The 12,608-nt window shown below is 56.5% G+C and overlaps 1 protein-coding gene across 2 annotated transcripts in view; it reads right to left on the bottom strand.

Moving 5' to 3' along the window:
- GRK5 (G protein-coupled receptor kinase 5) overlaps positions 1-12,608 on the bottom strand; it is a 202,406-nt gene that overhangs the window by 5,332 nt on the left and 184,466 nt on the right. For both annotated transcript variants that reach the window (XM_072971986.1, XM_072971987.1), the window contains 6 exons: positions 10,711-10,748; positions 8,989-9,078; positions 7,218-7,426; positions 2,983-3,120; positions 2,060-2,197; positions 1,371-1,502 (listed from right to left, as the gene is read on the bottom strand). In XM_072971986.1, the coding sequence (XP_072828087.1) occupies positions 1,371-1,502; positions 2,060-2,197; positions 2,983-3,120; positions 7,218-7,426; positions 8,989-9,078; positions 10,711-10,748 (745 nt within the window). The remainder of the gene's footprint in view (positions 1-1,370; positions 1,503-2,059; positions 2,198-2,982; positions 3,121-7,217; positions 7,427-8,988; positions 9,079-10,710; positions 10,749-12,608) is intronic.

Below are 12,608 nucleotides of genomic sequence, written 5' to 3'. Positions count from 1 at the left end.
AATTGTATTTTTAAAGTAGATGGATATGAGTATGTTATGGAATAGGATGTGAGACTCACATGATGTTTTTAGAGAAAACCGCAAACTTGGGCCTCAGTCTGCATTTTCTCTCCATGTGCCTTAATCTGGGGTCCCGGCTCCATTATCCTAGATCGTCACCAGGGGCTCACCAGCTGAGTGACCTTGGACAAGGTCCTTAGTCTCAGTTTCCTCATCTGTGAAATGGGGTAATGGTAGCGCCTCCTGGGCTCACACTTCACTTCAAGATGTGCCAAAGGAGGGATGTGGTTTTGCTTGCTGATGTATCTCAAGTCCTCAGGGAACAGCCTAGCACATAGTAGATACTCACTACGTATTGGTGGAATGAATGGACAATTGAATGAAGGCCTGGGGTTTTGGGGAGATTATATAAGAGACGTCTTCAAAAAACACCCAGCACAGGGCCTGGTCCATGGTGGAGCTCCACAAACAGCCACCTCTTCCCTGTTATCTAAGTGGGAGGGAGCTGGGATTCCCAGGGTCAGGGGACAGAGCTGCACCTTCTCCCACCTCTTCATCCTCCGGGGGTGGGGGGCTGCTCCCTTGCAGGGAGGAGGAAAGTAAGGAACCAGGGGCCTCCAGGCTCCGGGATGGGAACACTGGGTCCAAGCCTTCTCGTAGGGCCAGGCCAGGAGGGGGCGCTATTGTGGCCATTTCTTGGTGGCAGGGCTGAGGTTAGAGGTCTCCCACACTAGAAGGCCTGCTGGGTCCTTCCTGGGACATTTCTTCCATTTGGCTCACACCAACCCTTGATCCAGGGACAGGTTCTGAGGGAAGACACCTTTTCCCTAAGGTACATTCACCTCTGACTGCCGGCTCGAGGGCACAGCATCAAACTAGGAGGGACCCACCTCAGGAGCCATGGGGTTCTGAGGTCTCACCTCTCCAACATCTGTACCCCCTGTTCTTTGTTATGTCAAATCTTGATCTACACAACCTGCGTCTGTCTTTACAATGGCTCTCAGCCAGGGGCGTTTTGTACCCCGGACACTGGACAAGGTCTGGAGAGTTCTGATGGACACACGGGAGTGGGTGCTACTGCCATCTGCTGGGTGGAGGCCAGGGATGCTGCTAAATACCTTCCAATGCACAGGATGGTCCCCACGACAAAGAATTAACCCAAAGCATCGATGGGGCTGAGGAACCCTGAGGAAGGGTTAACTTTGGGCTGGTCCTGCCCCTTCTGCTCTGGGGACCCCGTTGCTAGTGGGTTTCAGGGCACTTCAGACAGGCTGCCTGTCCCTTCCAGGCGGCTGCTGCCCCCAGTCTCCCGAGCCCCACAAGTTGCTCTCAATGGCATGGAAGGGCCAGGACCGGGGCAGGGGTCTCACCTGACGCTTGAAGAGCCTCTGGAGCAGCCCTTTCTTCGGCGGTTCCGGAGGGCGGCTTCTGTTCAGGTCTGGTGAGAGGGTACCATTGGGTCCAAACACGTTCAGCTCCTTAAAGCACTCTGTTTCTATCATCTGGAGAAGCAGTCAGAACATGGGTGGCGTGAAGGGCTGCATCAGTCATCTCGGGTGGAAAGGAATCCCAGCAGCCCAGCCTGGGGCGACACCACCCGAGCCTGGTCCTGCCGGGTCCTCCACCTGCCTTCTGTCTCGCCGGGTTGAGACCCAGACAGCTCCCCGCCTGCCCACTGCCTCTCCCCTGACAGCCGGCCACAGGGGACATGGAAGGGGGCAGTATTCATCTTCCAGCACCTCAGCCGCCCCCCCTGCTCCCCCTACACCCCAATGCTCCAGTCCCCCCTATTTTCAAGGCTGCAGGACCCCTGCCCCATCTTTTCCATCCCCTCGGGCCTCCAGCTGCTGCCCCATTTCTCATCCCTCCCAGCCAGACTCCTAAAGAGAGTTATCCAGCCAGGCTGTGTCTGCCTCGCCTCCTATTCCCATCCAGCCAGCTTCTGAGCCGGCACCACACCACGCCATGGTCCAGCCACAGGGACGCCCACCCAGCCGTCCCTCTTCTGCCCTCGTTGCACCCTCACCCCGGGCGAAGCCGGCAACCCTGCCGTACTCACCTCGCTTTGCCACGGGATGGGCACGGAGCCCGTGGAGAACTTGGAGTAGAAGTCATCGTCCGTGTGGTCCAGGTTGACGCCCTTCACGGTGGAGAACTGCTCGATGTCCAGCACGTCCTTGCAGTACACGGCCCGGGGCTAGGAGGGGCACAGCGCTCGTCACCTGGAGCTCTGTTCGCGGCTCCGGCGCCCCCTAGCCAAACCCGGGGTTCTGACAGGGAGTCACCCCCACCCTGGGAACCTGGGCTGCCCTCGCTCAGAGACATCAAGGGGCTCCCAGCTGGGGTGATGAGAACTCAGGGCCCCTTCCTGCCACCACTGCCTCACACAGGCTGCTGACGGGGGTGTCCCAGGAGGACCACCTGGCCCTTCTCACATCAGAGGCCAGTGAGGGGAGGTGGATCAGCATGCAGGCTCTGCAGCCACACAGACCTGGGCTGGGGTCCCGCTGTGGTGCTTAGACACTGTGGGAAAGTCACATATCCCCTGTAGGCCTCAGTTTCCTTGCTGGCAAAGTGGGAATAGTAGCAGCACCTGGCCACGGGGCTGTCGTAAGGACTGCTATGGGCCTGGTGGCCTAACCATGATGATGTTTTATATCTTACTTGCCCACCAAACATGCTCTTGAGCTATTGTGGGGGGATTCACAGAGACAAACCCAGGCCCAGCCCTCTGGGAGTTCAAGGTCAGTTGAGGAGGCCTTTCACAGCCCCTGGGAGCCTGGGATTCTGGAGATGAGGACCTCGTAGCGGTGACGGCTCCAGGTTGGGTGGAGAGAGACCCCCTAGACTGGGCGATGTCTTGCTACTGGAGGATGAGGGCTGCCCACTGCCCACGGGGCTCATCCCCAGCATGAATGTTTAGCTAAGTCGAAGGTCGTAAGTCAGTGCACAGACTCAGTCCAGGCTGGGGAGGCTACTCACATCTGGAATAAAGGGAGGGTCCAACATCCCAGCTTCTAAGCGCTTGAAATTCATGTTCCTGAAGAAGGGGTGTCTCTTGACCTCCGCGGCCCCTTCCTCCTGGCAGCCCAGCCTCTGTTTTGCATCTTTGGTAAGCAGCTGTGACAAGAGAGCCCCATGAGGACGTGCCTGGGGGCCTTTCCTCCTGCCCAGAGGTCTGAGGGGCAGAGGGGCTCCGGAGAACCTGTGGTCACCTCCTTTTCACATGTGTGTCCCTGAGCCCTCCTGGATGTCCCTCCTCTTGCTTGCACTGAGCCCGCCCCAGCCCAGGTACCCAGCAGACAGCACCCAGCTTAGGGTGGCCTCCTGAGCCATGGCGTGCTTTGTGGCCCCCCATTCCCAGTGTGCTTAGATGCCTGGGGCCCCCAGGAGAGCAGGAATCCTCTTTCTCCCTACGACTGCCTGCCCAGTCCCTGGCGCACACCTGGCACCCACTAATGTTTGTTGAATTGGTGTTACCTCTTCTGCTCCAGATAAACTACACAGGGCAAGTGCTGGTCTGGATGTTCTCTCGCTCATTTACTCAACCCACAAGTCCATCGTAAACTTGTACCCAGTAGGTGCCCGGGAGAGAGGACCCTCAGCAAAATCACTTTCTGAGGGCCCATCAAGGCAATAGAGATATGGCACCATGGTGGCAGAGGAGCAAGAACTGGCTGCCAGCTAGGGCGTCGGGAGGCCTCCTGGGGAAGGGGCATTTGAGACAGGCTTTCAAAGGTGGGAGAAGGCATCGGTGGGGGGACCCGCGTCACCACAAACAGGTTAGTAGGAACACACAGGGTGTGTTTGGGGGACACCCATCTTTGAGTTTGAGTGAAGGATAAGGTGAGAGGGATGGGTCAGGGTGAAGGGAAATGGTTAGGGAGAGTGACAGAGGGACCTGAAGGCCAGATCCAGAGGTGAGATTTTCATCTGGAGGTACTAGGGAGCCAAGGATGGTTAGAGTAGAGGAGTGTCCTCAACTGAACCAAAAGGCAGGACGGTTAACAGGAGAGGAAGGCAGCCAAGCCAGATGGGAGGAAGGTGTGATGGGGTGGGGGTTGGGGGAAGCAGGCCTCCCCTGACGGTGGGGCAGGGTCACCAGATGACCACAGGGCATCAGCCCCTCCCCGCAGTCCCAGTGTCCCTGCCCTGTGCTTCTCTCTCCTCCCTGCTCCACTGAGCACCGCACCATGTATGCAGTTGGAATCTACTCAGTGTCTGCTTTGAGACTAAAATCAAAGCCTTCACCTCAGAGGGAGTCTTGTTTCATCAGTACCGTGGTGCCCTCTGCACGTGCTCATTGAGAGCCAGCGGGCAGGGGGCCTCCTGGGGCTCACGGTCTGGAGGGGAGCCTTGCTGGGGCTGTCCTCCCGCAGACTAAGGAATGGAAGGTGGCGGTGGGGCAAGCACCAAGTCATAGCCTTGCAGGGGCTAAGCCATGACGCAGCCGCTCACAGTGTCACCCTTTGGTCCACTGACCACCCAGGCACGTTTTGCACATGGGGCCGGGGCCTCAGATGCTCTTCTCCCAGGGCTTTGTTCAGAGAACTCCCAAGAGGCCGCAGACCCAAGAGCCTGCAGGGGCTGGTCAGATGACACAAAGGAGGGCAACACAGGTGCGGGGTGGGCTGGGTGGGCCGTGCCAGGCTGCCCATCAGCTCCTGCCCAGCATAAATGTTGGCCTGTGTCCAGGGCTTGCTTCTGCTTTTTACAAGAGAAGCCAGAAAATCCAGGTTTTTATGTGCACTCACCCCATTTAAAAATCTTGACCTACCAGTCACCTCTTTCTAAGACACTGTGCCGTCTGAAATAAACACTCACCTATATGCTGCAACCCTGGACATCAGGTAAAAAGTTCGCAGATACAGTATCGGGTATAAACCAGAAAAAGCAAGAGGAAGAGATGGTGGGAGCTGGGGTGGGTGGGGCAGGCAAATGGGCCTTCCTGGAAGAGGAGGACTAGAGATGGGCTGGGGGATGGGTGAGACTCAGAAGGCTACAGAGCCAGTGGGGAAGGACTCAGTAGGGGCCTCAGGAAGGTGGGCTGAGGTCTGGGTCTAGGAACTGGACCCATGGGATGGTGCAGTGAGATGCATTTCTGGACACCAGGGGCAGTGGAGGAGGTCTTGTGGCTGCTAAGATGTTATGGGCAATAGAATCTGGGGGCCAGGGACTAGCTTCCTTGTCATCTGCCTTCTTCAGCAGGTGGGGCTGGAGCTATCTGGGGCCCCCATGGTCTCCTTAGAGTCAGGCCGTGCTGTGTCCCAAGTGGGCATCCCATGGTGGTGACAGAGCAAGCCTGGCTGCCAGACCAGACGGGCTGTGGTTAAGGGCGCAGAAGCCCAAGACCCCAGGGTCATTTTTTAGAAGATGGATCAAGGCCAGAGGCCTTTAAAGGTTCTTCCAGCTGAGAAAGACGAGGGGACCTTGGTTTGGGACTTGCACTTTCGGACCCGGGTCCACCTGGAAACCCAGGCTCAGCCACTGCCTTTTCTTTAGTGGCCACCAGGAGGCAGCAGAGGACCAGCAGTGCCCCTGGTCCTGGCCCCAAAGCTGATGACTGTGGGCAACGAGGGGGCCCTCTGTGCCTCTTTGTCCTCTCAGCATGCCCCCTGCCCCTGTTGGGGTCTCTCAAGACCTGCTTCCCTGAATCCCCGACCCTGACCTTGGACATTTGGTGGTGCTCTGACCTCCCTCTTCCATCCCTCGCCCAGTTAGGTCCCACTGGATGGACACCTTGCTACAACATAACTAAATATTGTTGGCATGTCCCCCCAACCTCTGGTTTTCAAACATCCTTAGGACCCCCCATTTCCATGTACCTGCCTTTTTCTGCCTCGCTCCTCTGGCCCTCCCACCCCAGCTCTGGCTGCTGTGACCACCTGTTTTCTTAGAGGCCCCAGACACACAGGCAAGCGCCCAGCTGTCGGCTGGCCCCCAGGCCATGTGGTCGGGGCAGGTGTTTGTCTGTGTACACGCCTCCCCTCCCTCAGTGTCTCTCACACATGCAAATGACAGATCTATGGTTCCTCTTCCTTTGGAAGTGGGCAGATGGCAGACCTAGCCCAAACCCTTCTTTCCGTGACTCTGTGACGTCAGACTGAGGCTGGTAAGAGGAAGTGGTCAGATGGCTCCAGGGGGGTGGCTTCTGGGGGCGGGAGCTATGCCAGGTGGGTCCTGGGCCCCTGGCAGCGCAGCCCAGGGTTTTCTACAAGCAGAAACTTTGCTCCTTTTAATCAGCTCCCCAGGCCTGCCCTTCCCTGCACTCCAGCCTGGTTGTTTACATACAGGATTTGGACAGGTGGGAGGGAGGCAGCCCCACCCTGAGGGCCAGCTGGCCTGTCTGGAGCCAGATGCTCAGGCCCTTTCCGTCCCCATGTGGCTGGCACTAGAGGGCAACTGCCTGCAGTGGGGCTGCCAGCACAGCTGGACAGGCACCAGGAGGAGGAGGGCCCCGGGGGCACAGGGGGACTTGGGAGTCTGGGAGCCGGGCGGGGAAGGAAGTGGGTCCACCTGGGCCCAGGGGGACAGGCCGCAGTCCAGGGGTGGGCTCTCCCAGCTCCACTTTTGATGGCTCCCATCATTCCTTCCTCCATCTGGCTTCCAGCCCCCACCCCCAACCCCATCTTGGCTCTACCCACCCAGCTGTCTAGGGTCACTCTCCGAATGAGCCTGGCCTGTGGCCAGGTCAAATTTCACTATCCAGAGATGCTGACACACAGGACCCCAGCAAGTGTGACCAGTGTTCCATTGAGTGGATGGATTTGATAATAAGATGCTCAAAGACTGAAATTATCATCATCTACCTCCTGCAGACCCTGGCCTCAAGCCAGCACCCAGGGACCCAGAGTGGGAGGAGCAGGCCTAAGGTCAAGGGTCAGGGCTTTCCTAAGATTCCTTTGTATCTTGGAGACCAACTGGGATCATCCCTTTCCCACCCAGAGCTGGAAGTCAGGGTGTCTCACTTCAGCCCACCTCCTTTGTCACAGGGCTGCCCCGCCTCCACCCCAGGCTCCTGCCTGGAAGCCTTGGCTACCCACCCCAGGCCACAGCCAGGAGTGCCCGCTTCTCGGGCCTGGTGGCTTCATGGCACACCCGAGTGTGCCCCGATCCTTTGACCTTCAGCCTGTTTGCTGTTCTCTGCTGGGGGTGGGGAGGGCAGCCAGCACCAGACCCCCAGTCCAAGGAGAGTGTCTGGCTCACCGGGAGCTCACCATTTTGCAGATGGACTTGGCCTCCTCGGAGAACTTGTGCGAGTACACCTCCTCGGTCTCCAGGACCCGGCGGTCCACCTCCTCCCTCTTCACCTTCTCCTTGCGGCCACGGAAGGGCGACTGGCCCTCAATCATCTCGTAGATGAGGCAGCCCAGACCCCAGTAGTCGGGGCTCAGGCCGTACCTCTGGTTGTTCAGGACCTCCGGAGCTGGGAGCAGAGCAGGGGAGCGAGAAGAGGTGAGAGGCAGCTGGTGGCAGGACAGAGCCTGGGCACACGTGACTCATGCCAACTGGGCCTCAGGGCATCCTGCACCCAGGAGTGACGGTGCTGCTCACAGCAGGCTGGAGCTTTGTGGCTGGGACCTCCTCCCCCTGCTGACTCCTACCCACCAACTGCTACAAATACCACCTCTTCCAGGGAGCCTGTCCTGGTTGCTTTCCTCTGTGCTCCCAAAAGACTCTGACTGTGGCTTCAGAAGCCTGACCACACTGCATGAAAGCAATCTATTCCCTTGATGTCTCCCCCATTAGAATGTCAGCCACCTTATTCCCTGCTGTGCCCGGTAACAGGTATGACACCTGGCACACAGAAGGGGCTGCACACATTTTCAATGAACAAAGGTGTATCTACCCAAAGTAAAGATGATTTTAAATTTATCTGGAGTTCAAACAGCTTCGCACTATGGCTTCTCTAACATTTTGATAAAATGAATGATAGATTCACCAGAGACATGCAAAAAAGATAGTTTCAGGTCATCAGGCAGGCCACATACATCCAGGGAGGCAAATGCATCCACGCAAATGCAGACAAGAGAGGCTGTGCAGATGGACACCTGCAACACTCTGATACTCACAGCAGATACTCACAAAGGTGCATGGATGAATCTATCGGCCGTCATCTATCCATCATCCAGCTACCCAGCCAGCCATCTATCCACCCATTTGTCCATCCATCCATCCATCTATCCACCTATTCACCTATATATTAATCCATATATTCATCTATCTGTCATCTATTATCTGTCCATCTATCAGCATTCACATGGATACACACACCTCTGACATACACACAGAAACACACACCCCACAGGTTCCTAAATGTCGTGCAATCTGAAGAGGAGCCTCCAGCACCAGAGACAAAGTCCAGAACCCTGAGCATGTGCTGCTGGCGCAAGCCTGGTAGAGGACAACAATGTCGCCAGCACCCAGAGCTTTCTGGAGTCCCCTACTTTCTGCGGTAAGTGGGCATATGTGTGTGAGGTGTGCAGGAGGAGGCCCAGGGAATGTCCCTAATTGGAAGGAGCATTCCAGGGGACTGGCATTGCTCCAGGGTTCTTGCCTGCAGCCCCCAGGATGATAGTCTTGGAGAAGGCTTGAGAATGCAGGGCAGGGAGGCCGAGGCTGGTATCGACTTAGAATTGTACTTTGTGACACTTTCTGGGCTCCTCCTAATACTCCCCTTCTTCTCAGGGTATCCCTGAAAGGCTGTCTGCCAACTCACCAGATCCCTACTCCACTTCCCCCAAGGCAGCGCCGCCTGCCAGCTCTGCCCCTGACCCTGGCAGTGGCTTGGCTTTGAGACACAGGTGGGGCTGGGGGTGGGGGCTGCAAAGAGCTCAGTGCAGTCCAGTGGCACCTTGGGGCCCCTGGGCTCCCCCAACCCAGGCTAAGACCTCCCACTTCCCACCATGACCGCTTCCTCTGCAAGTTGCACAAAGAGCCCAGCGGCTCCGAGGGGTGGGCTCTGGGAGGGGCCGCACCCACACTCACCCATGTAGCCGACGGTGCCCACCCGGCCACGGATCAGGTCTCCCTCAGGGATCTTCACGGCCAGGCCCAGGTCCGAGATCCTAATGTGGCCTGAGGGGACACAGCAGAGTCAGCGGGTCCCTGGGACGGTTGTGTGGGAATCTGGTCCATGCTGGGCGGGGCCCCAGACTTGCCACTGGCCCCTGGCATTTCATCTGTCCCAGGAAGAGTGGTACCCAATCTGCCATTTCAGGGTGACTACAGACCCTTGGAAGAGTAGGTGTCAGAGGTCAGGGGTAAATTATTACTTTTTAGGAGAAAAACATAAAGATGCAAAAGGACGCCTGGATACGGGTGGCCGATGGCCAGCCTGCCTCATAAAATGACCTAATGGGCTTCTTGGAAGGCTGAAGTCACAAAGTTTAAAACGCCTTGGCCCGATTCTGGGATTGCTTCATGGGAAAATGTGAGATTCTTCTGACATTTTGCAACAATTTGCTTAAGGGGAAAAATCGTAAGGCAGTTTGGGAAGCAACTCCCTATTCTGCCTTGTTGGTCTTTGGAGGTGGTTTGTTTTCTCCCTTTGGGGAAACAAGAAGGGAGGATGCCCGGGCCCAGCAGAGACGGGGAGGTGGCCCTGGAGCTCCAGGTCCAGGACTGACTCCCAAAGGCTGAGACGACGTGACGCTGAGAGCCCACCCTGGCGCTGTCTCTCCCAGCCGCCCACCCGCCAGGGTCGTGGCCTTATCTGTTCCTGCAGGAAGGAACACTGCCCTGCATCCCAGCCTGGACTTCAGCAAGGCCCAATGCCAGGCACCACCACCAAGTAGGAGCTGCGTGGATTCTCCCAGCTCAGCAGCCCCTGACAAAGGCAGGGATCGGGGAGAGAGCACGCAGGTTCCAGCCGTCGGGTGACAGCCCAGCGGTGGGCACCAGCAGGGAACAAGAACCCCTTGGGCCCTGAGCCCTCTGCCTGCTCTTGCACACGGAGCATCATACTCAAACCTCTCTCCAGGTCACCAGCGACCTGCCTCCCTTCCTCCCCTCTGCCTGGGGCTTCCTGGTGTCTGGGGCATGCTAGGCGGGAGACCTGGTTTCTGGTCTCCCTACTGATATTGCTGCATGACCTTGGTGGGTTGGCTCCTCTGAGCCTCAGTCTTGTCATCTGTAAAATGGGCACAGAGATGCTGGCCCTGCCTCCTCTGTAGAGATGGGAAGATCTAGTCAGATGCGCGGGGCTAAACTGTTGTGAGTGGTCACTATCGTTGCTCCTGTATCCATGTGTGCACACACTCGCAAACACACACACAAGAAGATAACAACTGTGAGGTATAAGTCATGATGCCTGACACTTAGAGCTGGCTAGCGTGATAAAACAATTTCTCCTCTTATCAGAACCTCACCACCACCCTCCATCCTCACAAGAAGGCAGGGCAGGACCCACTGTTCCCATTTCACAGACAGGGAAGATGAGGTGCAGGGAAGCTCGTGGGAGTTAAGAGTCTCTGGAATTCTGGGCTCCTCTTTCAGTGCTCTCTGTCTCTGTCTCCCTGTCCCCGTCTCCATGCAGAGTCACACTGCTTCTTCACCAAGTAGCAGCTTTACCTGTGCCCTCTGCCCTCCCGTGGGCCCAGGGTCAGTGTCCCCGAGTCTCTGCTGGGAGGGCCTCTGCTCCCTATGGGTTGCGACGCTCACCTCTGCTCCAGAGCAGGGAGAGGCCCCACGGGCGGCCGCCCAACTTACCGTAATCGTCTAACAGGATATTTTCCGGTTTCAAATCTCTGAAAGGGAAAGATCACCAGCATGTGAATGTGGGGGTTCCGGGCAGCAGGGGCGCACCAACATCTGGGTGGACCCCTCGGGCGAACCAGGCCTGAGTGTTTCCTTCCCACCTCTGGGCTCAGGAGGTCTGGCCTCTCTCTGGGTCAAGACAATGTGGGGCTAACTTCTCTCCCTCCAGCAATTTAAAACAAATGCTGCTGTTTGATACAGGTATCTCTCCAGCCCCGGAGGGTGATGGAAAAGGAGGTGGGGCAGAGGCCAGTCTTGGCACCTGTCCAGACTGACAGCCCCGGGGTGGAGAATCCTGGCTGGTATGATGACAGATGTCCCCCACCCACCCCAGGGCTGGGAAGACCCTGCATCTCAGGACGCCCTGAAGGCAGAGCAGGGCCTGGGAATGAAGGAAGAGAAGTTATTGAGGACAAAGCGCCAGCTGCAGAATTGGGGCAGAGGACTGTAAGGGAGAGAATGACAGACCCCAAGACAAAGACCCCCCTTCAGTGTGGGGCCCCCAGCAGCCTGGCACATTCCCCAGCTCCAGCTGAGCTCCAGCCTGGGAGAAAGCACAGCCAGAGGCGCAGCTGTAGCCGCACCCGCCTCCTCCTGTCGCTAATGTCTCTCTTTTCTCTGACCACAGGCTTATGCTCAGGAGAAAGGGAGCCTCTCCACCCCCAGGAGCAGGGAGAGGCAGCAGAAGTGTCCGGTTTTACTAGTAAATGGGCTTCTCCACGGGTTCAAGGACAACCAACGGCATCACGTGTGCAGCTCAGTTCAGCCATTGCGCAGACGATACATGGCGTCTGGATGGAGAAGCCAGGTCTCAACCAACCGGCTTTGTTCATTAAACTGAGGGCAGCTGTCGTCGTGGGGAGTGGTTCACGTGCCCAAAGCCAGTGGTGCGACCTCACCAAGGAATAACTGGTGTTTGCGTGTAGTTGCTGATTACAAAATACTTCTGGTGCTGCTGTTATTCACTTGCATGCTTCTGATGTGGTACCGTTCCAGATAAGACCAAGAGCCATCATTTCAATTAACCGGACGCCACCGGGTGGGAAAGACAGCTGGCTGGTGGGCACAGACCCCAAACCCTCAGAGAGGCCACGGCAAGTGGTCAGGGCCAGGGAGGCACCGTGGTCCTCCTCTTGCTTAAAAGGGCCAGACCTTGGAGGGGTGCCTTTTTTTTTTCCTTTTTCTTTTTTAAGAGATAAGCAATCAAGCAGAGGATTCTTATTTCAACCCATAGGGAGATTTTTCTGACTCTCTTCTCACTTGAATGGAAACAAAACAAAGGCACAAATTGGGAGACGGTGTGGCGAGAAGGGCATTTCATCAAGACCACTCCTTGTTTTCAAATCCTTCTTGGGCTCCCAAGATAATCGCTGCCAAGAGCTCCATGACCAAGCTCTTCCAACTGACATGTGTGTGCTTGGGGGTCCCCACGTAAATATGCATTTCTAGGTCCTTAACATCATAATGCCATGTCCTGTCATCCTTTACGGTCTCCCCTCCACATGCCCTTCCTCAGTAGCTCTTCCCTTGACTGACACAAGAAGAACAGGTTCCTCCTCACTCCTAACGGTTACTCTGTTGCCCGGCTCCAGGGGGTAAAACCTCCAGGGTCCCTATTAGAAGCGGGATCTACTAAATTTTTCTAAGGGCAACTCAACAGAAGAAATTACTTCAACACTTAGAGCCTTATGGTCAAAAGAAATTTAAAAAAAAATCTTACACATATCCATGTATTTCAGAGTGGAATGCTCATCAATGACTTTTATGCAAAAAAAATTATTATATTACAGTAACATTCTGTAGGGGCCAGCAGGAGTGAAGAAGAAAATGATAGAAAATGCCTCACTGTT

Source organism: Vicugna pacos, chromosome 11 (genome assembly GCF_048564905.1).
Source record: "Vicugna pacos chromosome 11, VicPac4, whole genome shotgun sequence".
Lineage (NCBI taxonomy): Eukaryota > Metazoa > Chordata > Mammalia > Artiodactyla > Camelidae > Vicugna > Vicugna pacos.
The sequence above is the reverse complement of the archived record's forward strand: the minus strand, read 5'-3'. Positions and strand labels throughout refer to the sequence as shown.